We start from the raw sequence: 22,437 nt of genomic DNA, 5'->3' as shown, positions 1-22,437 counted from the left end.
GCTGCAGGAGGTGTGATTTAGTCACATCACTGGAAAACCATAAGCCTGAGAACATTTAACTGAGCTCTTGGTGATTTCATAGCAAAGAAGTACAGCATCTCCATTTTCTCATGTGGGTATTAGTGAAAGCTAGAGAAAGCTAGCTCTGGGAAGCATGTAGAGACTAGATGTATGCAGCAGTTCGCCCACTTTCTGTCCCTTGAACAAACACCAGAAACAAAACTTCAATTGTTAAAGTTACGTGGGTGTCCAGCTGAGGTGATCAAAGTGTTGGTAGACAGGGAACTAAAGCATCTACATGCTCAAATCACATTCCTGCAGAGAACTCAAAAGGTTCCCCTTGTAAATTATTTTCTAAAATAAATACAGATTCTTTGAGAGGAAGTATGTTAGAATGTTATTAAGATCTATGTGCCCAATAACAGTACAACATACATCCAGCTACAGGCCTATTTTTTCACATAAACCTTTGTTTGTGGGTAAAATGTCTATCAGATACCATCTGCAGAGGGGGAAAGTTCCCATAACCAATCATCCCTTTATATTTTAATCGGAAAACTTCAAAAGAACATCAATTTGTATAGAGGAAGTCAAAGTTACTGTAAAATAACAGGTTTCTGAACTTCTTACCACTAGCTCCCACCCACCCTTTAATTCACATACCTATTGACACAGTTTTCTACCCTGTAGAGCCATGCTATTTCTTTAGTATCAGCACTGCTGTGATAACAGCATTTCACATACTGCAGAAACTGCAAAAACAGAAGTGTGAGAAGGGCAGAAGGAAATACTGATTTCAAAGATATTACAATGACAAGAGATAATTTATACCAGAAAATTGCTGGGAAATTACAGTGCTCTACTGTAATTCTTCAAAGCAGTCCCCAGTGTACTAACACATATTTCTGTAGTGTGGTTTTTTTCAATGAAGTATATTGGACATGCACTTCATGAAAAATATATAAACCTGTTGCTATTAGAGCCAGTTTGCACAGATTCCAAAAAGCTTAACACTAATATACATCACAGTTATTTGCTGTACACAGGTGCTTTCCACCTCAACTCACTGCAGCTCAGAACGAGAAAAGCCTTGTCTTCTCATCACTGTGCCTATCCCTCTCCTTTCCAGATGGGATTCACAAAAACATGGTTGTAGGAGTAAGCAAAAAGGCTGTCACTGCTCTGTGTACAGGGTGGGTGCAGAAGCCTGCCTGAAAGGTCATACTGAACAGGAGGCTCTGGACAGCCTGTCCTGAGGAGGAGATGCTGGCCCCTACAGAGGACAGGTGCTGCTCTCTGTGCTATCCTGGGTTATTTCATAAAGCCAGAATGGTTGTTTTTTCTGAAGGCAAGGAGGAGTTGAGTGGCCAGAAAGAGGGAGAAAACGAAAAATTCTGAGATTCTCAGTACCCTTGGCATAAGATGTTCACTCTTACCTAGAAAAGGAGCGAAGTTGAAATGCACAGTGGAAGTGCTACAATATTCTCAGTGACAGGACACATGTCTACAGTCACCTCTGCTATTGAGAGACTATATTCTGCTATTAAGAGGAGGATCTTGGATAGCTTGGAAGGAAAAATCTAATAGGGCTTCACTGACAGAATAAAGCTATTATGTGTTAGGACTTTACTAAACAATATCAGTGGATTTAATTTAATTTCAAAAGGGTTTGGGAAGCAGTATTGGTGCAGCCTTTTATCAAGGATTACCTTACTGTAAGCAAAAAAATTCTTCTTTAACACAACTTTTAAGATCTTCAAAAGCAGTGATTTCTTTTCTTTTGAGAAGACTCATATTAAGAGTCTGTGCCATGCTCCTGAGAGGTTTAATCCATGCTGCTTCTGCTGCTACCCATAGCATCAAAAAGGAGCAATGCAAATATTCACAATAATCCTCAGATAGAAATTACAGGGAAAACTTTCATGCTTTCATAGTATTCTAGTCCCAGTTCTTTCTCTAGAAAATGAAACCTTTCCAGGCATTTGTTTAAAGATTAAACTAGGCAGCTGCTTAGCATAACCAAGCTGATAATTTGTCTATGTTGCCATTTTCAGCAGCTCCTAATCATATATTTGCTTTAATATACAAAATATCTTTAATATATGAAAACCTTTCAAATTACTATTAACTTCATGGTTAATGAAATTTCACTGTATATTAAAACTTAGATAATTTTTTTTTAAAGTCATCCACCTTGTTCTTGTGATAGCTTCAGATAGTCCCCTTTAAAATGCTGCAAGACACAAAATCTTGTACAATTCTGCAGGGCAAGAGAATACTCCCTTAATTGAGACAAGAAACTTCCCATAGTGTTTCCTACGGTACAAAACATTTTTTTTTCTTCATTCTTTGCATCTCCCAGGCAAAGTCTAACCCTTAAGTGTCTGTGCAATCAGCACAGAAATAGAGAACAAACATCTCTCACAGAAGCTGTGAGACAGGAGGAGCACTTCCCATGGTGACCTGCACTCAATGATCCACCATTAAAAGCACAATTCCTGTCAGAAATGCACCTTTTCAGCCTATTACCTCTCCAGGAAAACAAAAACACAACAATCTTAATCTACCGCTGAATAGCTGCTCCTGTTGTTTTCCATCCCACACCATGGAGAGTCTCAAACAACACTGGGCAGAGAGCAAAGTTTAGACCCGAGTCTCAGCCTTCCTTTGGAAAGGTGTTACTAGGGCACAAACTTTGCCGCTGGATACCACCATCTTCATCTCCCTGTCCCAGTCCTCTTCCTTCAAACCAGACCCCATGTCTGCCCCCTCACCTCATGCCAGCCCAGCAGCTCCATGCCCCAAGGAGCAGGAGCCCTGCAGCAGTCCCAGGAGAGGCAAAGGAGGGGAAGGAGAAGGGAGAAGTCTCTCTCAGACAGATCATCTCCTCCATTAACAGAGAGCAGGCAGTCAGCCTTCAGTTCCAGCAGCAATGGCTTCCTTCAGTGCCACCAGGCCTGCAGTCCATGCACAGCGCTGCATTTCTGTTAGCATTAGGGAGTTCTGACTCCCTGATTGTCATTCCCACATTTTCCTTCACAAGTTCTGCCATAGTATTTGCACTGCATAGTAGTGCATATATACATATAAATATATATATGCATACAAGAGGCTATATGTAAAAGGCAGCGCTTTAACAAAGAGTACTGGATTACAAACACTGACCAGTTGATGACGCATTGTGCCGTGCCCCAAAATATCCAGCAGGTATGGTTTACAGAATAATCTGACGTGATTTTTGCAATGGTAGCCCTTAAAATATCAGGAAAATATATCAGGAAGGCCTTACATGCACATCCTTGACGGATAAAGGAGCAAAATTCTTCACAATAAGACAACATGAAGCATTCAGTGCATGGTGTGCTGGCATTTTTTGTGCTTTGGGATGAAACAGCATAAATCAAGGAGCTTTTAAAGTCTGACACTAGAAGTCAGGATACATTCAACATGCTATAACTGTGCTTAGTTTAGCTAAGCTCTGAATTTACTTGCACCTGAAGTGTTTGAAAGAACAGCAAAACTAATGATGAATTTGACCTTTTTCCAAGCCTGTAGGAGGGACAAATACTTAACGTAAGCATTGAGATACAGAAGATCCTCATTAGCAGAGGATCCTCATTTCTGCAAAGCCAAACTAAAGTCCCTACAGGTTACTGAGGGACTGCGTCATAAATTAAAAAAAAAATGTTAACTGCATGAAAACTTTACAAGAAAAGTCCCTTCCCCTCTCAGATAAGGAACTGCCTGACATGCACGACTTGCTGCTCTTGCAGCCATGAGGAACAAGAGGAACAGAGAACAGAAATGCCAGAGACACCATGTAAAATGATAATTAGGCTAAAATTACTATTCTGATTTACTTTATAAAGTAAGGGTAAGGGTTGTTTTTTTTTATCTTGGAGGGTGGGGGCGGTCATGATAGTGGTGTGTGGTGCTTTGTTGTAGTTTTTCTTTTTTCTTTGGGTTTTTTTAATTAAACTAGAAATCCTAGAAGAAATTGGAAAGTGAAATGTAGATCTTATGTCTCAATGAACAAGCACATGCTTGTGTATATACATGTGTGTACTAGCATAAGTGTATGTATACCTGTTTCTTCTTTTAGGAATACTAATTCAAAAGCAGGTCTAAAAATATAAGGATAAAAACACCCCTTTTACATGTCAGGAAAAATGTCATGAATTCTTACAGGGAATTGCTTAGCAAAGGCAACATCTACTCTGGTCTTAAAGACAGATTGCCAGTATTTGTCATTTTTCTACCCCAAATTTTGTCCTACCTTTCCAAATAATCACTTGCTTTAAAAAGTTGAAGCTGGTGATGCTTAGAGCTGGAAGGAAATATAATGATATGACCAAGCAGAAAATTAAGATTCTGTCAAAGGTCAGCAAATTCGTTAAACAACCATGACGAGAGAAGTGGGAAAAGAGAAAAGAAGAAATGTTATTTGAAAAGAAGCATTGCATGCTGGGTCTGGCTGGAATGGAATTAATTTCTTCATCGCAGCCCAGGTTATGGGTTTGTGACTAAAATTGTGTTGATGGATCACTCATCTTTTTGGTGTTGCTGAACACTTTCTGCTCCTCACTCCCACCCGTCAGGGACCAGGCTTGGGGTTCACAAAAGGGAGGGAACACAACAAGGGCAGTAACCCAGACTGAGCAAAGGCATATTGCATGCCACATAATGCCAGGCTCAGCAATAAAACTGGGGATTTGGTCTTTCAAAAGTAGCCACTCTTTGAAGGTTGACTGGGCCATCAGTCTGCTTGTGGGAGGTGACAAGTGGCTGCTTTTACATCACTTCACCTCTTTCCACCCCTTCCACTCAATTTTTAACTACTGGGTCAATATGAAAAACAGCTTTTTTTATTTTTGCTCTTTTAATTCTCTCGCCCATACCAATGAGAAAGTGAGGAATCTGCTTGGTGGGGGCTTACTTGCAAGCTGAGGTGATCACACTATATTCCTGGGTAGGAAATGATCACAGCCATACTGATGGTCAAGTTAGAAATTAACCTAGAAGTTTTAAAGGCTATGGCTTTTGCCTTTTTTTTTTTTCTTTACATAAAAAACCAAAATTAACCTGAATTATCACAGGTGTAGGTAAAAAAAAAAAAAAAAAAAGAAAAGAAAAAAAAAGAGATAGCTTTTTTTTTCTTAATTTTTGTTCTAGAAGCTTAAAAAAAAATGAATTAAATACACATTTCACACTGGCTTTCTCTGAATGCAAAACCAACTAATGTTGCAAATATAATTACTCATATCCAGACATAGGCCAAATTTAGGAAAAAATTAGTTCGTCTACAGGTAGGTGTTCAAGATAAAGCAGGCAGACTGCTCTGCCAGCTGAAACTCAGGCTGTGTTGACAGTCTTGGCCAGCAGTCAATAAGCTCACCCAAACAGTATGGCAGCAACCCTCCTCTGGCAATATTTTAATATTTATTCATCTTTTCTTACCTATTTGTTTCCATATTTTCGGGGCCTCTGGATGAAATTCTGGCTGCTGAGGTCAACTGTGATTCATCAACAGAATGAAAACATCACTGTCAGAAAATGCTGTAGCGAGAATCCCAGCTTTCAGACATAATTACAGCTTCAGTACAAACTTCAAGACTATTTTTCTCTTAATATAAGCAAACCTGATTGCTGAATACAGAAAGAAAAGTCTGTGTTTTTGAGAAAAGTGATGGTTTTCACTGTGTACATTTTAATCTATGCATAAAGACCTTTTGAAATTAACACTGGAAGGCACCCACTTCTCATTCTCAACATAATAGACCTTACTTCATCTGAGGATGCTCCATTTTCATCAGAAAAGCAGTCTCCAACATCACTTAGAAGTTATGCAGGTGTGTAACCTACTTTTCCTTACTTAGGCCTTTCTAGAGCAACAAAACAAAAGATGCTCAGACACACAAAAGCATCTGCACCAGCTGCCCTGCTGCTGATTTTAGCACTTTATCATTGAATCAGTAGCCTGATTTGAAGCTTTGAAGCTGTAGCCTAAACAAAGCATACGACTTGGTAGTAATTAATAGCAGCTCATTTGGAAACAATATATTTTACAGTAAAAAAAGTGATTTAAAAAATTTGTGTGCTTTAGAAATTACAGCCACAGAGGCAATGCATAGGAGGAGATCTTCAACTTGAACACATCTCAGTGGAAACTCTGCCTGCTGCCCTCCTACATGCAGAAGAGCCTGTGCACACTAAAACCAAAATGAAACAGTGCCACAGCCCTGCCTTTACTTCTCAGTGGTAAACAGACTGAGAAGTTTTTATATTCATTCTAGGTAAAACTCAAACTTGAGTAACAGCAAGCAGATTTTTTTTTCTCAATAAATAATCTGAAGTACCTGGGGTGAACCATTGGCCCTGACCAGACAAAAGGCCTGGCCTCTTTTTAACCTAGAAATAGCTGATTTAGAGTGTTTCCTCTGGTTAAACCGTGGATAAGCAGGGGGAGCTCAGCAGGGTCTCTCAGTATTTCATTGCCTTGCTCCAAAACTTTGTTTTGGGAGACTGAGAAGGACAGAACTGAGCAAAATTTTCACTGTCTGTCTGTGGATAACCAGAAAAGGTTCAGAAAATTCTGGGGATGGAGACAGCTGTATGAAATGCCGAGAAGGAAACAGAGAAATTTTCAAAAAAAAATCCAAGTAAGATTTCTCTCTGCCCTCTCCCCCTCTGGTAACACTTTTTCACTCTCCTATCAACAGTCACCACATCAGCTTCTCTTCTCTAATTAAATGAGTCTGGAGCTGACTTGGAAAGAAAGTCAACAACCACACCACAGAGAAGTTTCTTATTAGCTTGCGTGATGAAGTAGGAGCCTGTTTGGTCATTTGGTTGCTTAACCTACTTTATTTTAATGAATTATCCATGAACTGGGATACAAAGAGGTGCCATGTCAACTTAGTCTGAGATCATCACTGCCATCTTCAGACAAGCTTTGAAAGTAGTTCTAAGCAGCAATACTTTGTGTGGAGGCTAACAAAATGTGTATATGCATGTACCAGACAAAATAAATTATCATCTTCTCCCCCTGCAGAGACACATCAATACCTGCCTGATGCTGTGAAAAGGGCCAGCATGGCATGCTACTACATCATATATAAACTAACAGCAAGGAAAATTATAGTCTGAGAAACTTTTTAGTCAGAAAATCACTGAAATATGTGAACTGTGACATCTGAAGCTCAAATGGTCTAACTTAACAATTTTTTAAACAATGTAAGAGCTTTGCAATTTGTTGAATAGTAGATTTTCTTTCCCCATAAAAATTCATCATATAAAACTATTTTATGTGAAATATTAATTAACACATGGCAAATATCAAAATTCAGATCATTACTGAGGCCTATGTAGCATAATTATAGCACTGAGAACTGCTTTGAAAAATCAAAGGGTCTGACCCCAATCCTTCCAGCCAAGTCCAGTAACTGAAAGAGTTTAGTTTCCTAGCAGTTTTGTGACATTTCTTGTACAAATGAGATTTGTTTCACAAGACTCATTGCCTGGAATATACTTTTGATGTCAGAAGCAAGCCTGACATTTCTGCTTCCTATTTAATTTTTAAGTTACTACTGCTCTAAAGTTCTGAGTCTGTTTCTTTCCCCAAGTAAACCAAATCTCTTCAATTTTTACTTTCATTTTCTACTTCTGCTTTTCTTTGCAGGTCAGATCATTTGCAGCAGATCCCCAGTGGCACAAGAGCCTTCCTAACACTACAGTTTCCACATTTCTACAACTGATCATCCCTTCCTCATATAATAATAAACTTCAATAAAATAAACTTCAAGGCTACACATTAAAATCGTTTTAAAATAGTGCCATGTCTGCTCTCATGCAGTTAGGGCAGACCTCGAATTTCAGTGTGGAGACCATGCAGGTATCTCACACTATTTCTGGATGAAGGAAGAAGCTCCATGACTGGAGTATATCTGTAAGAAATAGGCATTTTCCTAAGAGGGGGCCTGGGTGGAATTTGACTCTGCAATATCACAAATCAGAAAACAAAACAACTTTCTTTTCAGTGTCTCAGTGCTGCATAGCATTACTCAGAGCACAGCTGAAGACAGCAACAGAGCAAGCGGCTTCTCCCTCCATTTCCCCTCAAGCCTGCAGCTATCTGGGGGGGGAAACTAAAACCTTCATAACGAAAGTACATATTTCCTCATACAGACCAGGTAACAACCTGGCAGCAAGCAAGTAGCATAGCACAGCTGTCCTGGGAAGCTCCAGAAAAGAAAGGGTCCTACAGCAAGGCTCATTAGCAGAGAGCATCAAATATTTTTTATATATACGTAATTTATTTTATAATATATATGCAGAAATCATATCTATACATATAGATATGATTGTAGCCAGAAAAATCCATTTACATCAGAAGGTGATCTCTGGTCCTGACACAGCTGTGTCTGAAGAACTTGCAGGAACTTCATAGCATGACTAAAGCATTTTTTTTTTTTAATAACCGTATTTTAATCATGCATCTTGACCTGTCACCATCCTGTGCATTGTCCAAAGTACCTGTGAAAGAGGGATTTGTTGTGGTTTTGAGCAAGGAATCAAAATATGACCATGCTGCTTATCACTGCAGCAGCTTACAAGACAATCTTTCCTGCTACAAGGAACAGGATGGGTGCCTAAAGCCACCCTCATGTTCATTTGACTGGAGTTAGGACCTGAAAGTTAAGACCTGGACCACCAGTCAGACCTTCCCAGAGTCTGGATTTCAGCATTAATCCCACAGCCTCCCAACACAGCTCTTGTCTCCCACATTTCAGTTTACAGCACAGAGCACTTTGATCACTGCATGCTTTTTTAAAACTTTAGACCCTGAGGGATTAATTTCCAATTAAGTTTGGGTTTGTTTTGTTTGGTTTTTGCAGTGAAAATACTTTTAACAGATAATGATAAGAAGTAACATCAAACAAGCCAGCAACCAGTCCACTATCTCTAGTCAAAACTCGTGACAGAATTTGATTGCTCACATTCAGGGGAAATTTTATTAAAAGGAAAATCCAAGAAAAAAATTTTCCCCTGTACCTCTGAGAAGACAAAAAAACCAATCTCCATTAAACTAGAAGGTATTCGGAGTGTTCTTCTTTTCCTTTCCCAGCTTGTTCCTCAGACACTTCAGCTTTTCTGTGACCCTGAGGAGGGGAGAACATTCCTTTCAACCTCACTGCTCTTTTCCTGACCACACCAACAGCCTTTTGCCCCGCAGCGATCCAGGCGGAGCCAGCTGGTTTGGTGCAAGCTGGAAGGCTGTTGTAAGAACAGACAGAACAAAAAGCACAAGAAGGAGCCTGGAGGCTTTATAAAACCCCCTCCCAGCCCCGGTCCCAGCAATCAGCATGACCAGCCAGTCTCAGGGAATCCAGCAGCTTTTGCAAGCAGAAAAACGTGCCAAGGACAAACTGGAGGAAGCCAAAAAAAGTAAGTAGCCGGCCTGGTTTTACTGTAGTTTTCAACTTCACTGTCTTTAGAATTACAGTGGCTCACAGAAAAAACATTTCATCAGCGTGCGTGAGAGCTGTGCTGCTGCTGTTCTCTCCTCTCCCCTGCATTCATGCTGAGCTTGGCAGGCAGGCATTTAACCAAACCCCACCTTCAGAGTTTGCTTATAATTCTGTGAGTGCTTGTGTGTGTGTGCACACTTGCCTTATTACAGTAAATAGGGTTTTCTTTGTTATAGTCATCCTGTCATCTAGTTTTATTCTTCTTTTATCTCAATGCAAATAATGTCCTTACAGCCTTCCTTAGCTATTCAAACTAGAAGCCTATGATGCCTCTGGCTGCTGGCTCTGGGCAACCACACTCCATACCCCATATATGTCTTGTATACATTTTTTCAGTGTTCCTCTTTACTTACAAAACCTAGTAACTTGCCTTCTAATCTCAGCTGGGCTTTAAAAAACTGTATGAAAATAAAAGAAATCTTCAGCATGATGACAGTAATCAGAGTAATGACACAATCTGTCAGTACTCTAATAGGTACAAGGAATCAGCAAGTGATTAAATGTTAAATTTCAAATACGTCTTGCTTACCAAATGCCTATATGTCCAGAGCAAAGCATGCATAGATATCCAATAATAATAAATTTACATATTTTTATTCTAGCCATATGTAAGCAATGAGTCATTGACCTGCATTAGTGCTAAAACATTAATATTGTTTCATGGAGTTATCTTGATTTAGAAACCAGCAGCAGCACTTGCAGGCCTCAACTAAAACACATGAAGACCACATCATGTGCAGCAAAAGTGTGATGATGGAATAAAAATTGCTTTCCAGGGAGAAATAGAAGTTTAACAAAAATAATCTGGGTCATTTTAATATCCCTTTTAAGCACAAATCAGCACTGGTTTGTGTTCACTAATTATTGACACATTAATTTGTACATCAACGCACAAAAAATAAGTAGAAAGGCAACACCTCTGAGCACCCAGCCACTGCCCATGCAACAGAGAAAAAAAAAATATTCTTCCACCTTTATGAAACAGAAGGCTCCCAAAAAGGTGTTTGGGGTTGCTGGAATAATTAAGAAGTGACCTGATCCTTATACAGCCTACTGAGGTGCTCCGCAGAGAGGAAACACTGTCTCCCAAAGCAAGGAGCAAGAAAGCATTTGTCCTGGAAAGGCAAAGTCCAGAGGGAGAGCAAGTGGGAGTTTGGTCTGAAAACAGACTGCAGAACCAGGCCTTTAGTTATGATGGCCTGATGTTGACCACCCCTTTCATTTGATTATTTTTTTTCATTTGGTTTGATTTTTTATTTTTTTTTTTTAAGAAAATTACCTTTTCTAAAACAGCCAGTTAAAAAGAGGTTTTGCAAATTAAGAAACTCAAAAAGCATCATTATAACATAAAGGCAGTGACTGCAGATGAGTGCCTTGTGGAATCCAAACATGGTTGCAGGTGCATCTACTCTACAAAAACCCACACTTCCCTGTCATCACCTCAGCCCAACACAGGGTCAGAAAATTAATTTATGCTGCTGCTTACACCTATCACTGCACCATTGTTTAGGGAGAAAAATAGCTATTAAGAATTTTTCTGTCAGTAAAAAGAGTAGAAATATTTCAGCAGTATGAGTTTCTTCTTTGTTACTTTTAAAGTCAAACATATTTTTGCACTTATAAAAATAATTAAGGGTGAAAAATGGGGGGAGGGAGGAGCTGAGAGTAGGGCAGAGACAAAACCAGACACTTTCCAGTGGTATCCATTGAAAGGGCAAAAGACAGAAGCACAAATTTAAACATAAGATAGCAACCTCATAACCCAAGAACAGGCTGTCCAGAGAGGGTATGGAGTCTCCTTTCTGAGACATTCAAAATATGGCCCCAGTCAGGTTGCCCTTGTAACCTGTCTGAGCAGGGAGGTAGAGCAGACCCCAGAGGCCCCTTCAAGGTTCAGCAGCCCTGTGCAATCCCATGGAAAAATTCAAGGATTTCTAACAGATTGTATTCCCAGGTAAGCAGATCAAGGACTTATTCATCTACAGCCTAAAACCTCTGGTGGATCTTTTTGTTCATGTTAAATATTACCAACAGTTTCTACCGGGGTGCAAACAGCAAAGCTCTCGTGAATTTTGGATCTCATGGGTCACACAAGCAAGGTCAGGCCTTAATGTTGCTGGCTCTTGTTTTTCTGAGGACTACTACACCCCAGATTTTGTGCTAAACAATGCATTATAGAACTATCTAACAGAATAATTAGCCAATCATTATTATATTCAACATTATAAGTTTGTAGTGAAGCTACAAAATTTAAAAACTACGTATTTTCCTTCATTTCAGTATTCTTCATAGCAGTGTCACTGTGCCACCTCAGATACCTAACCATACCAGCATAACTTAAATAACATGGGACAATATTTAAGGATAAAAGATTCCTTTAGTGCCAAACATAGTTATGCCAAGTCAGATAAACTCCAATAATCCCTTCCCCATACTGATTCTGCAGTTGGATGAACATGAAGGACTGCATTGTTTGAAGTAAAAACTAAGATAAAAGGAAATACATCAAATGGAACCAATATATCCAGTGCAATTGTTTAAGCTGTACACACAAAATTCAGAGAAACAAGGTGAGGACATTCCTCTGGGCTTTGCTGAATTTCCCAGGAAACACCAGCCCAGATCCACCTGGTACCAGTTCAGATCAGCAACCTCTGCTCACAGCCTGGCACGCTGCAGCTCAGGGCTGCCAATGAACCCACCCAGTGAGTGCTAATCCAGTCCTGGCCCTGCTGAACTCTGCACATGATCTCCTCTGTCACCTCAAACAGCCCTTGCACACCAACACTGTACCCACGAGGAGAATGTCAGATTGTTCACAGGGCACAAGCAGGAAAAGTCATCTTCAAGGAAATGTGGTTAGTAAACCTACACTTCTGCACACCCGTCGGTGTTTACAGTTGATAGATAACCAGATCAGGATGTAGTGGGAGCACACATAATATTGTGTATAAACAGATAATCCACCTAGTTTTTGCTGACATATGTGCATCTGTCTATAATGCAAAATTTAATCATATTTATAGACATGAAGCAAAGCAAAAACTAAAGTGCTAAGGCTCCTCTGTATGTGTCTTTCCATACTTATTTTTCAATAACCTTTACCCTGGCTATCATGGTATCTTCAGTGTATCATTGGCTGGTACCATTTATGCCAGAAAATTTTTAATAGCTTGTTGGTAAATGCACATATGCAAGGCTAGAACTACTAAACTGGTTAAAAAAACCCAAAATGGTCTTCAATCCTTTGGCACAGCACTGCTTTACTTCTTATTTCTGTTTTAAGAATAATTTGGATCCCAGACGTAACTGAGCATTGTCAGAGCCAAGACAACAATTTGTGAAAATCCTTTTGGGTAAAACAAGGGAAATAAATGTGCCATGAGCACCAGGTTCAGCAAAACTTATTTTCCTGTAGATTTTGATATCTTGGCTTTAATTTCAAGTGCCTAATCAAAACAAAACTCAAATGAAAGATTAATCTGATTAAAAACAATTTTTAATCAAAATAAGATATTGTAAACTGAATTTTATTCATGGCACTCTCTCGAATAATGTCCAGGACATATTTTTATCTATTGGAAAAACTACTCATAGTGATCAGCTTCTTTAATTGTATTTTATTAGAAGTGCAAAGTAATCTCAAAATGAACACCTACAAATCTCATTTTGCTGATAATTTAACATTCTTAAAGGCCACTGAAATGGTCCAATTTAAAGATTTTATGATTATTTTTGGCAGCTTCTTATGACACAATTTCTATGCAGGAATTCAGATAGAAGCTTAGGTGACATGCTTGAAAACAGAAAGCCAATTTTAGCACAGCAGATTTTGGGAAAGTAAAAAAACTTAATGTTTGAGCACATTAGAATCCAACTTTTTTGCTTTCTGTTGTGTTTTTCTGGCAAGATCTAGAAAACCCCAGCAACCTTGCCAGTTTTGGGGGCTTTTTTCATTCTAACCAGAGCTAGGCATGGTCTTAGGCTCTGTGATTCTGTATTTTATTAAGTTTTGTACTTGACCTTTCTGCTCCTAGAGGGAATGTCATAAGGACAGATTGGTTTTCCAGTATTCCTGTATTTTTTGCCCTCTTTGAGCATGATCTTGGCTGGATTTCAATGCTCTGACACCCTTCAGTGTTTAAGGCTTAATTTCAGCCGTGGTCTGCAGAGGATCCCATCCAGAAGATCCGTAAGGCTTTGAAAAGGCAATCCTTCAGTGCACAACCAAGGTAGCAGACAAGAGGTTAATAAGAGGCTGATTAATTAATTTTGGTTTCTCTCTAGTGAAACAGGGGGTTAAGCTCTAGTTTCTGCTCAGCTTAATCAGGTGGAGCATATGCACTGCCGCATATGTTGGTGGTTGCCGATTCTGTCCACAACGTTGTTGAAGTAGCAGTAATTTACTCACAGCTTTTCCACTTAATTAAATAGGAAGCAGCAGGTTCCTGCTGTGCCAATCCTAAAGGCACCACGGAAAAATAAAATGGCTGCCACCCTCCTGTGGCACCCTACGCACTGTGCTTACTCCAGTGCACTGCCAGGAGTTGACACACATATGTATGTATGGCTGTATGTATGGATGTATATACTTTGTGGTTCACTGGATGTATTGTCAGAGGCAAAGAAACTCTTGTTTTACAGTTAATCTCTTTCCATTTTGTGCATTTCAAATGGATTTATTTATCTATCTGGTGGCCAAATATGTAACATATTTACTACAGATGGCCCCCCAGATGGAATTTGAAATTAAAATCCCGCTGATTCTGAAATAATTTAACTTGCTATAGAGATCCAGTCCCTCAGCTGGTGAAGTTGGCAGATCTTCATTGTAGGCACTCCCCACAACTCCCAACTCCAGCAGCTCCTACAGCCCCACTCCTGAAAGAAAACTCTGTAAAATGCTTATTGGTTACAAATTTTGAGAGGAGAATAGGGGAAACTTCAAAATACAAAGCTAAACCTGTTGTCCAGACTGATGTCAAGCTCTTGTACAAACATGGCAGTTCACACATACAGGTCCCAAGACTTCATACAGTGAGTGGCAGAAGCTGGGGGAATGAGCCCTTATCAACACAAATTCTGGGAAAGTAGAGCAGGTTTTACACTGCCTCTCTGTCCCTTTATGCACCAAGCACAGTGCCTCTGTGCCAGAAGGACTCAGACAACTAAAATTATCTATGCAAAAGAGCACCATACTGATGATCTGAGAGTCAGTAAAGCAATCTAGTTCCTCATAAAGCTGCTCTTTCTGGAACAAGCCTGTATACAATCATGCACCCCAGGCCCCATGATAAGAACACTCACAAAATCAAGAAGTCCAGGAATCCAGATTTTGAAAGGAAATGCACATTTCAGGCATCTCTCTGCTTCTGCTCACCAATCTGCTGACAAAGACTTAAATGGAGCTGTCAGCCATCTGGATCAGGCATTTTACTGAAGCTTTCATTGATTCCTAGATGTATCAAAACCAACAGTTTTTATCCCAAGATTCAGCTTCCTTGTCTTGCCATGCTCAGTGGAAGTAGATTGCTCTCTGCCACACCTGATAAGGCTTCAGAAGGCCAGAACAGGTGTAGTAAATTCAGTGTAGTGGCCTGAAGAAGTAAATCAGGAATGCTGATTTCTAGCCCAGCTGGAGAACATTCCTTAGGATTTCAGGAAAGGTGCTATTTTCAACTTTGCTGCTTGAATTGAAGGATTTGAAAAAAAAAAAAAAAAAAAAAAAACACAGCCCCCCCCCCAAAAAAAACCCAAACCACAAACATAAATAAAATCCCAAAACTTGCAAAAGGATTCTTGTGATGTTAAGTGGTTACAATAAGTAAATAAACAAACATTTCACACATCAGATCACAGTGACTTTATCAGTTGCCTGGCCTCCACTCCATGATATCCTCATTTAAGCAACAGCTTTTTCAGCCACTGAAGACATTTCTCCCATTAAGAAAGAGGAGCAAGCTTACACCCTCCTCTCTTAAAATTCTAGCTCTACAGCAGAGAGACTAAATATCAGCATCAGCCCAGGTGTCTCAAATATTATTTACCGACTTTCAGTGCAAGAGTTTTACAGCGCCATCAGTTACAAAGTGACTTTTTCCTTTCACAAAGTCGTGTGGCAGAATCCCATGGAGATCCATGCAAATTTACTGGCTGTATACAAAACAGACAGACAGAGATGTATCAGCATGGGATGGTTATGACATGTTCAGCACTTGCTTCATGTAAAAGCTGAAGCATCATATTACCATCAAACCTTTCACTCCTTTACATAGCATCCTTGCTAGACCCAGGAATGACCTTATGCCAAATCCTGCAGACTTAAACATGGGCTTCACTTGATCAATCCTTAGCATTTTACCGAAGACAAAGTCACTATTCCCAGTGAACAAAATTAAGTTTGTAAACAAACCTGTTCAGTCGAAGGGCTCTAGTTTCCACTACATCTTAAAATGCCAACTCCTAGACCACCCTCCTGTTTAAAAAAAAAAAAAAAAAAAAAAAAAAAAGACAGAAAGAAAATACTTAATGACTTTCATGTTTTCTCTGTATTGATAGACATTTACTTCCTTTTTCTCTTAATCACTAACCTCTGCATTTAACACGATGTTATGGGAAAAGAGTGGGAAAAGAAGACAAAGCCTGAAAGTTACAGCTCAGTTTGGTAGTGGTTAAGATGCATCTTGCATTACTTTGAAAATCTGCCAGCTCTAAGAATCCAGTTGGTGTGGGATGAAGGGATGCTGGCAAACAATCAATCCAGCAAATCTTACAGAATAACATCTTTTCCCATCAGTGACAGCTAAAATCTGTTATCTGGCTGCTACTACTGCCAATGAGGAAAAGATAGATACTTATTTGAACACCAAGCTGTGATAAAAAAATAGTAAATCATTTGCATTATGAGAAAATGCACAGTTGCAAAAAGGCTTCTGTTGTTAGCAAACCAAGAAGCTTTTCATTTGATGTGCGCTTTCACAAAGGGAGTTGGTCTCAGAAGATGGGAGCTTGCATGACTGGCTTTCAATCAAAAAGTACCCTACCTGAATTACTTTGTCTCTTCTGACCATTCTTGTGCAAATAAATCTGCTGGTGAGTTTGCTTAAAGCTTTGTCCAGTTTTCTATGAGATGTAGAACTACCTTTGATTTAGATTCATCTTTTGGATACAGTGACAATTGTGAAGTAAATCTCTGTTTCTTCCCTCACTAGGAAAAGGAAAGAGGCTGAAACAGGCCAAAGAAGAAGCCATAGCTGAAATCGACCACTACAGGTTACAAAGGGAGAAGGAATTTAGGAGCAAGCAAACAAATGTAAGTAAGAAATCTGCACATGTTCTGTAGTGCCAATGCATTCAGTGGTAAAGCCAATTGTTTCAGTGTTACACAAAGACTTCTGCAAACCAACATGATCATACTGATTAAACACAGAGATACCACCTATGATGTGCATATGCTTCATTTTGACTTCTTCCCAGGCTTTGAACGTATTTGTAGAAGTTATTGTGGACTTTCACGACTAAGGTTGTCCAGATTCTGTATTTTGTTCATGCTTGTCCTTTGAAGATGTATCTACCTTAAGGAAAAATACCTTTGGGGCCCCTTTCTTTAACTCCAGACATACCTCACTCCTGTTCTGAAACTGGAGGTTTCAGTAAGGTGGATGTTTCATTGAAAGCGAAGATTTTAAATCTATTTCTGTTCAGCTTTACCTGATTTTTTTCACTTGTAGTGAAAAGACTGCATCTTCTATGAAATGAAATACCAAAACTTTTGAATTTTTCCCTAGGTTTTCATAGTAAAAATGGTCTGGTTGATATTTTCATATCTGAATTATACTACATTTTATGCATCTATGCCATCTTGCAGCTCACTCTGATGTTTTCATGAAGGTTCACAAAACACTCTCTTTTTACATGGTGCCCTTCCTTTTACATTTTTGTTCTTGTTTTTTCCCCTGCTTGTTTTGTGCAAAGGCAAAGAAACAACACGTGCAAAAGTTGTCACAAAAAAAAGCCAAAGGGGTCAAATAAAAACTGCTTTACAAACCTGTCATTTCAGTCACACTTCACATAAAACATTTTCCAGCAGAGATCACAAGCCTTTGGTACAGATGTACACACAAGGTCTCTAACACACACTGCCACCCCGAGACACACTGTCACACAGCCAGGCTGGGTGGAGTTGTCCTACATGGACAATTTCAGATGTTTACTGACACTAAATGGAGTAAAAACACCTCTAAAATTTGTTCACCATTTCAGTCAAGCCAGACTTCTTGTTTTAGGTATGAGCAGAAGAGAAGCAGAAGAGAAAAGATGTTGCTCTGCTGTGAACTTAATTTTTTCATCCTAAACAAAATTAAAGCTACAGAGAAAGGCCCCTGTTTGTCGACTGAAGGCTTCACATAGGCAGGACAGAGCACACATTGCTTCTCAAATGGCAGCACGTTGTACAAGATCATTGCTCTCCTCCTTCATGTTCCCTGACCCCATTATGTCAAACATTTATCCATCCAGACAAATGTCATCATTATTAACCTGTGCCTGAAAGGCAATCAGGAGTTCTAAAATTTTCTCATACTATGAGATGTTCTACATCAGTCCAGAATGAACAGCAGCAGCAGCACAAAATAGCAGTAGTTTGAGGTTAGAGTGATAATAAAGCGGTTTGGTTTTTTTTTAAAAATACACAAAATTTAAGCCCTGATCGCAAACCCAGGCCATTTTTCTAGTGTTCATGGTGCTAGTACTCAGGGTCTGAGATCACCAAACTCTGGACATGTGAAGCGTAATTCTGAATTTTGTTGCTTACAAGTCAATGGAATATTTTAGCGACGTTGGAATGACACCAGCATAGAACTAGTATGGGCAAAACAAGGGTCAGCAGAAATTACAGACTAAGCAGAGAAATGTCTGCATTCTGACAAGAAAAATTCTTCAAAATCAGAAGGAGAAAATAGATAAAATGTAGAAAAGTAAGAATCTACTATCTGAAGTTACAGTATTAGTGTGAACTGAGAGAACAGGTTCCCAGTCTACAGAGATTCGTTTTAAAATTTTAATACTTTTCTTGAAGTTTTTCAAAAGTATTTTTTAGTATCTGGATAACATGCAACCATCTGGGATCTCTAGAAAGTTATTTTCCCCAGTGGAAAAAATCAGCTTCATAAATCAGGTCTTAAGCTGTACAATCTTTCCCACATGAGACCTTTACAACTTGTCTAAAAGCTAAAACAAAACACCAGCTAAAAATAGTTTCTATAGAAAACTATAATCTTTTCCCGACATTTACAATTATGTCTACATCTTGTATTTCTTCCAAGTCGGAAAGTGGTTTACATCTGGATTATGCACAAACTTCTTACTATGTTGACAGGTACTGATAAATAGAATTGCAAAAGTAGTCTGTGCAAAAGACCTTCACTCAGTTGCTTTTCCTTCTATTAAGAGCTAAGGTGGGCTCAAATCCCATGGAAAATAGAGCTGACTCCTCCCTTTTTTTCTGGTAAACATCTAGGTCTCCCACAAACACCACAGTTTAGTTTCAGCTGATAGTCCACCCCAGTGAACCAGAGAAACAAGAAGGATATGTTATTTATTCCTTTCTTACTCTATCAGTGTGCAGAATTGTCTTCTGCTCTCCCCTGTGGAATTCTTTAGCTGGAAACCAATTTTTCTGCCAGTATCTGAAGGACTTTTCCACAAGGGAAGAATTTAAGGGATGTTGGAGCAGTGGAGGAGGAGGGAACAAAGTCACAGATTTGGAACGGGTGCATCTGTTTGTAATATAACCTTGCTAAAATGTTCAGAAAGTCTAGAGTCAATTAAATTCTAAGCAAATGTCCTGATATTAACTGTGCCAGAAGCTGTCTGGTATTTCACCAGATAAGAAAATGTAACATTAAAAGACCTTGTCTGAGGCCTGTTGAGGGTTATACATCACTAACTGCTGAAGATATTTCAAGTACTCTGAAATTGTAATTATGCACTGTCAGGAAGGCTTTCTCATGTTTTGCTCCTCAGCCTCTCTCATTCATTCTCAGTGAGGCCAAACAAAGCACACTTGTGATAGAACTTAGTTTATTAGTCACTAAACTAGAAAACAAATGTAATGAGTGATATAAAAGATAAAATATGTACAATGTTCTGCCCACCATGAGCTGAGAAACTTTCATTACATGGGGAGATTCCCATTGCTAATGAGCATATGAAAGAGTTCCCTTTAGTCCTGTTGTTATACTTACAGTTCAACCTAGATCAGACCCTTGCTGTTTGGAGGTACTGGGACATGTTTGTATTATATTTATGCTAGATGATAAAGCAAAGTATAATAAACAGTCATATGTAACCCTTTGTTTTACTCTGAGGATTTCTGCTTTTCAGGAAATGAGCTCCCAAGGTAACCTCTCAGCTAAAATAGAAGAGCAAACAATAGAAACCATCCGAAACCTCACTAGCAGCTACCACAAGAATATGGAGAGCACCATGAAAAAGCTTTTGAGCACGATATGTGACATCAACCCTGAAGTTCACCCAAACTTCAGATTCATTGATGTGCCAGGGAAGGATGTTTGTAAAAATTAGCCTTCTTTCTTGATACGCGTAAATATTTTCTCATTTATCATTTCTGTATGTATGGCATTTAGTTCCACATAGGTTTTTGATGTGACAAGAATTACATGGAATTTCACAGGCATTTGTTGAAATATTGTTTCCTGTTGGGAGTGAAATCCCTGTCATTTAGACAGAGGCAAGTCCTCAACAGCAGAATAAATAATTATTTGAGACCAGTAGCTTTTTGGTGGGAGTTTTTATTCCTTTTCTTATATGATATGTCCTGTACTAGGATGTGGTGTTGCATAAAGCCTATTTATCCCAATCTTTATTGTACATCAGGTCATGTGAAACAGAATACGACAAAAACTTAAAGTAAAGCACTTATGTTTTCCTTGTGACACACATAGAGTCACCAGATTATGGAACATATAGGAACACAATAGCTTTTGGCCAAAAATCCTAGGTCAAAACATTTTCAATTTTTTGTATGCTGATTTAAAGCAAATTAGAGCTGACTTGTACAGGATTATATTTGAAAGCTGTACTCAAAGTATTGGCCTGTTGTTTGACTACACCACTTATATAGCTTTGTTAAGTCTAAAAATAAGAAACAGGCGTTATCATTATTTACAAAACGGCTTTGGTTCAAGGTGCAGACAAGTGCACCCATCATTAACTACACACTTACACCAAAAGCACAGGAATCCATGGGCTCAAACACCTGTTATGCTAAAATGTACCTTAATCGACAGGTTGTTCACAGAAATCATGTCAATCAAAGCTCACTTCTGTTACCCTAAGTGACTTTGAGTTATACTTCCCTCTGCAATGGAAGATTTCCCTTGGAATAAATTCTCCTGAAAGATAGGAAAACATGATATGATCCGGTGTGCTGAAGGTGAAGCCCATTAAATCTGATGGAAGGCTGACAGGAGGCCCTGATGAAGTAGGGGCTGTCACACTTGTGCATGATGGACCCTCTTAATGCCTTGTCTCAATTACAAAATTACACTGAATTAGAAAAGAAACTTTAGAAATTGCAATGATTAGCAAATAAGAGCCCTGAGTTTCAGTCTACCTAGACACAGAAAAATCATTTCAATTTCACAGCAGCTAGTCATGGGCAATCTCCTGTTCCAGAGAGGTTTACATAGCTGACATGCTGTCATGTGTAAAATGACTGTAAAGCTGTAGTCAACTTAATGTCAGCAACATGACTCCTCAAGGCTGTGCCTGATGCTACATAATCCCCAAGCCCTGATTGTTCCAGTCCCCTATGCTTGATCATATTCTTTGGGGATGCAAACATGCCAAGGAATGGGAAAGAGACTAGGGATCCTACTGACATCAGCTAAAAGGCTCGTTTATTTAGGAGTGCTTTGAATCAAATTGTGATCAGCTTTGATTTAATGGGCAGATGAAGAAACTCCAGCCCCAGCCTATGAGGCTGAGCCAAGGCAGGCATCCTCTTGCCTGGCACAGAGCAGTCAGGATTGCCTAAGCACATGTGCTCCAGTTGGGGCCATGGCTGCAGTCCCAGTTTAGTGCTCAATTGTTGGGCATATATTTTCTGCAGACTTTAGCAGTCACCAAAGTGGACCCTAATCTCTCACTAGGACTCATTGCAGAGTGCAAGGATGTTCTGATTTCCCATATTTTCCAAAATTTCCAATGTTTCGGGGCTGTCTCAGCACTCTTTCCACCAGTTACCCCTGTGGAACATAGAGAAATGTTGCAGATTCATCTGTAGAACTTAAGCATTGGGGTTTCCACTGCCAGCTAAAGGGGATAACAATACACACCCTGCACAGTGAGAGCAGCCTTGCCTCAGCACAGTGGTCAGCAAGCAAGAGAAGCAGCTTTTCAGGACACCAACAACTCAGATTGCATCAAATATATAGCTCTGTCTTCCTGCATGGCTCCACTTCTTTTTATGACATTTTCCCTTTCTCTCATTCTTGCCCAAATCCATCCTTGGCCACTACTTGCCTCTCTTGCAAAGCTTCTTCCTTCCTTTCAAGGCTACTGTACCCCTCTGCTCCTAACAGCCACAGACACATCTCTTACTTAAGGCTTCTTTAAAATGCATTATCCCATGCATGTAAGCTCCTTGACAAAAACCTGAGCACATGGTGGGCAACAGCAGAAGGCACCAGCAGTGTTGAGAAGTTCTCCCTGGAGGGGATCATGCAGCTGAGCCACCCCTCACTCCCACAGTGACACTGCAGTGATCAGGACAATGAACTGCCTGTACCCTTCCTATCACCTACATACCTGAGATACAGATTGGGTCTATGTAGTCAAGTTTTCTGAATGTGATCATTTTCTTGAACTGTGGCCAGAAGAAAGAGCT

At 39.5% G+C, this 22,437-nt stretch overlaps 1 protein-coding gene across 1 annotated transcript; it reads left to right on the top strand.

Moving 5' to 3' along the window:
- Positions 1–9,346: 9,346 nt before the first annotated feature.
- On the top strand, positions 9,347–20,111 carry ATP6V1G3 (ATPase H+ transporting V1 subunit G3). Its single transcript, XM_008503318.2, has 3 exons — positions 9,347–9,444; positions 16,739–16,839; positions 19,911–20,111. The coding sequence occupies exons 1-3, from the start codon at positions 9,363–9,365 to the stop codon at positions 20,109–20,111; spliced, it is 384 nt and encodes a 127-aa protein (XP_008501540.1). The 5' UTR covers positions 9,347–9,362.
- Positions 20,112–22,437: the final 2,326 nt, after the last annotated feature.

Source organism: Calypte anna, chromosome 8 (assembly GCF_003957555.1).
Source record: "Calypte anna isolate BGI_N300 chromosome 8, bCalAnn1_v1.p, whole genome shotgun sequence".
Classification (NCBI taxonomy): Eukaryota; Metazoa; Chordata; class Aves; order Apodiformes; family Trochilidae; genus Calypte; species Calypte anna.
The sequence above is the reverse complement of the archived record's forward strand: the minus strand, read 5'-3'. Positions and strand labels throughout refer to the sequence as shown.

Bases quoted from the DNA above. Each gene is read 5' to 3' on its own strand.
- ATP6V1G3 (XM_008503318.2), top strand. From the start codon at position 9,363: ATGACCAGCCAGTCTCAGGGAATCCAGCAGCTTTTGCAAGCAGAAAAA. The intron at 9,445-16,738 runs GTAAGTAGCCGG...TTCCCTCACTAG, and splicing joins ACTGGAGGAAGCCAAAAAAA to GAAAAGGAAAGAGGCTGAAA. The intron at 16,840-19,910 runs GTAAGTAAGAAA...TCTGCTTTTCAG, and splicing joins TTAGGAGCAAGCAAACAAAT to GAAATGAGCTCCCAAGGTAA.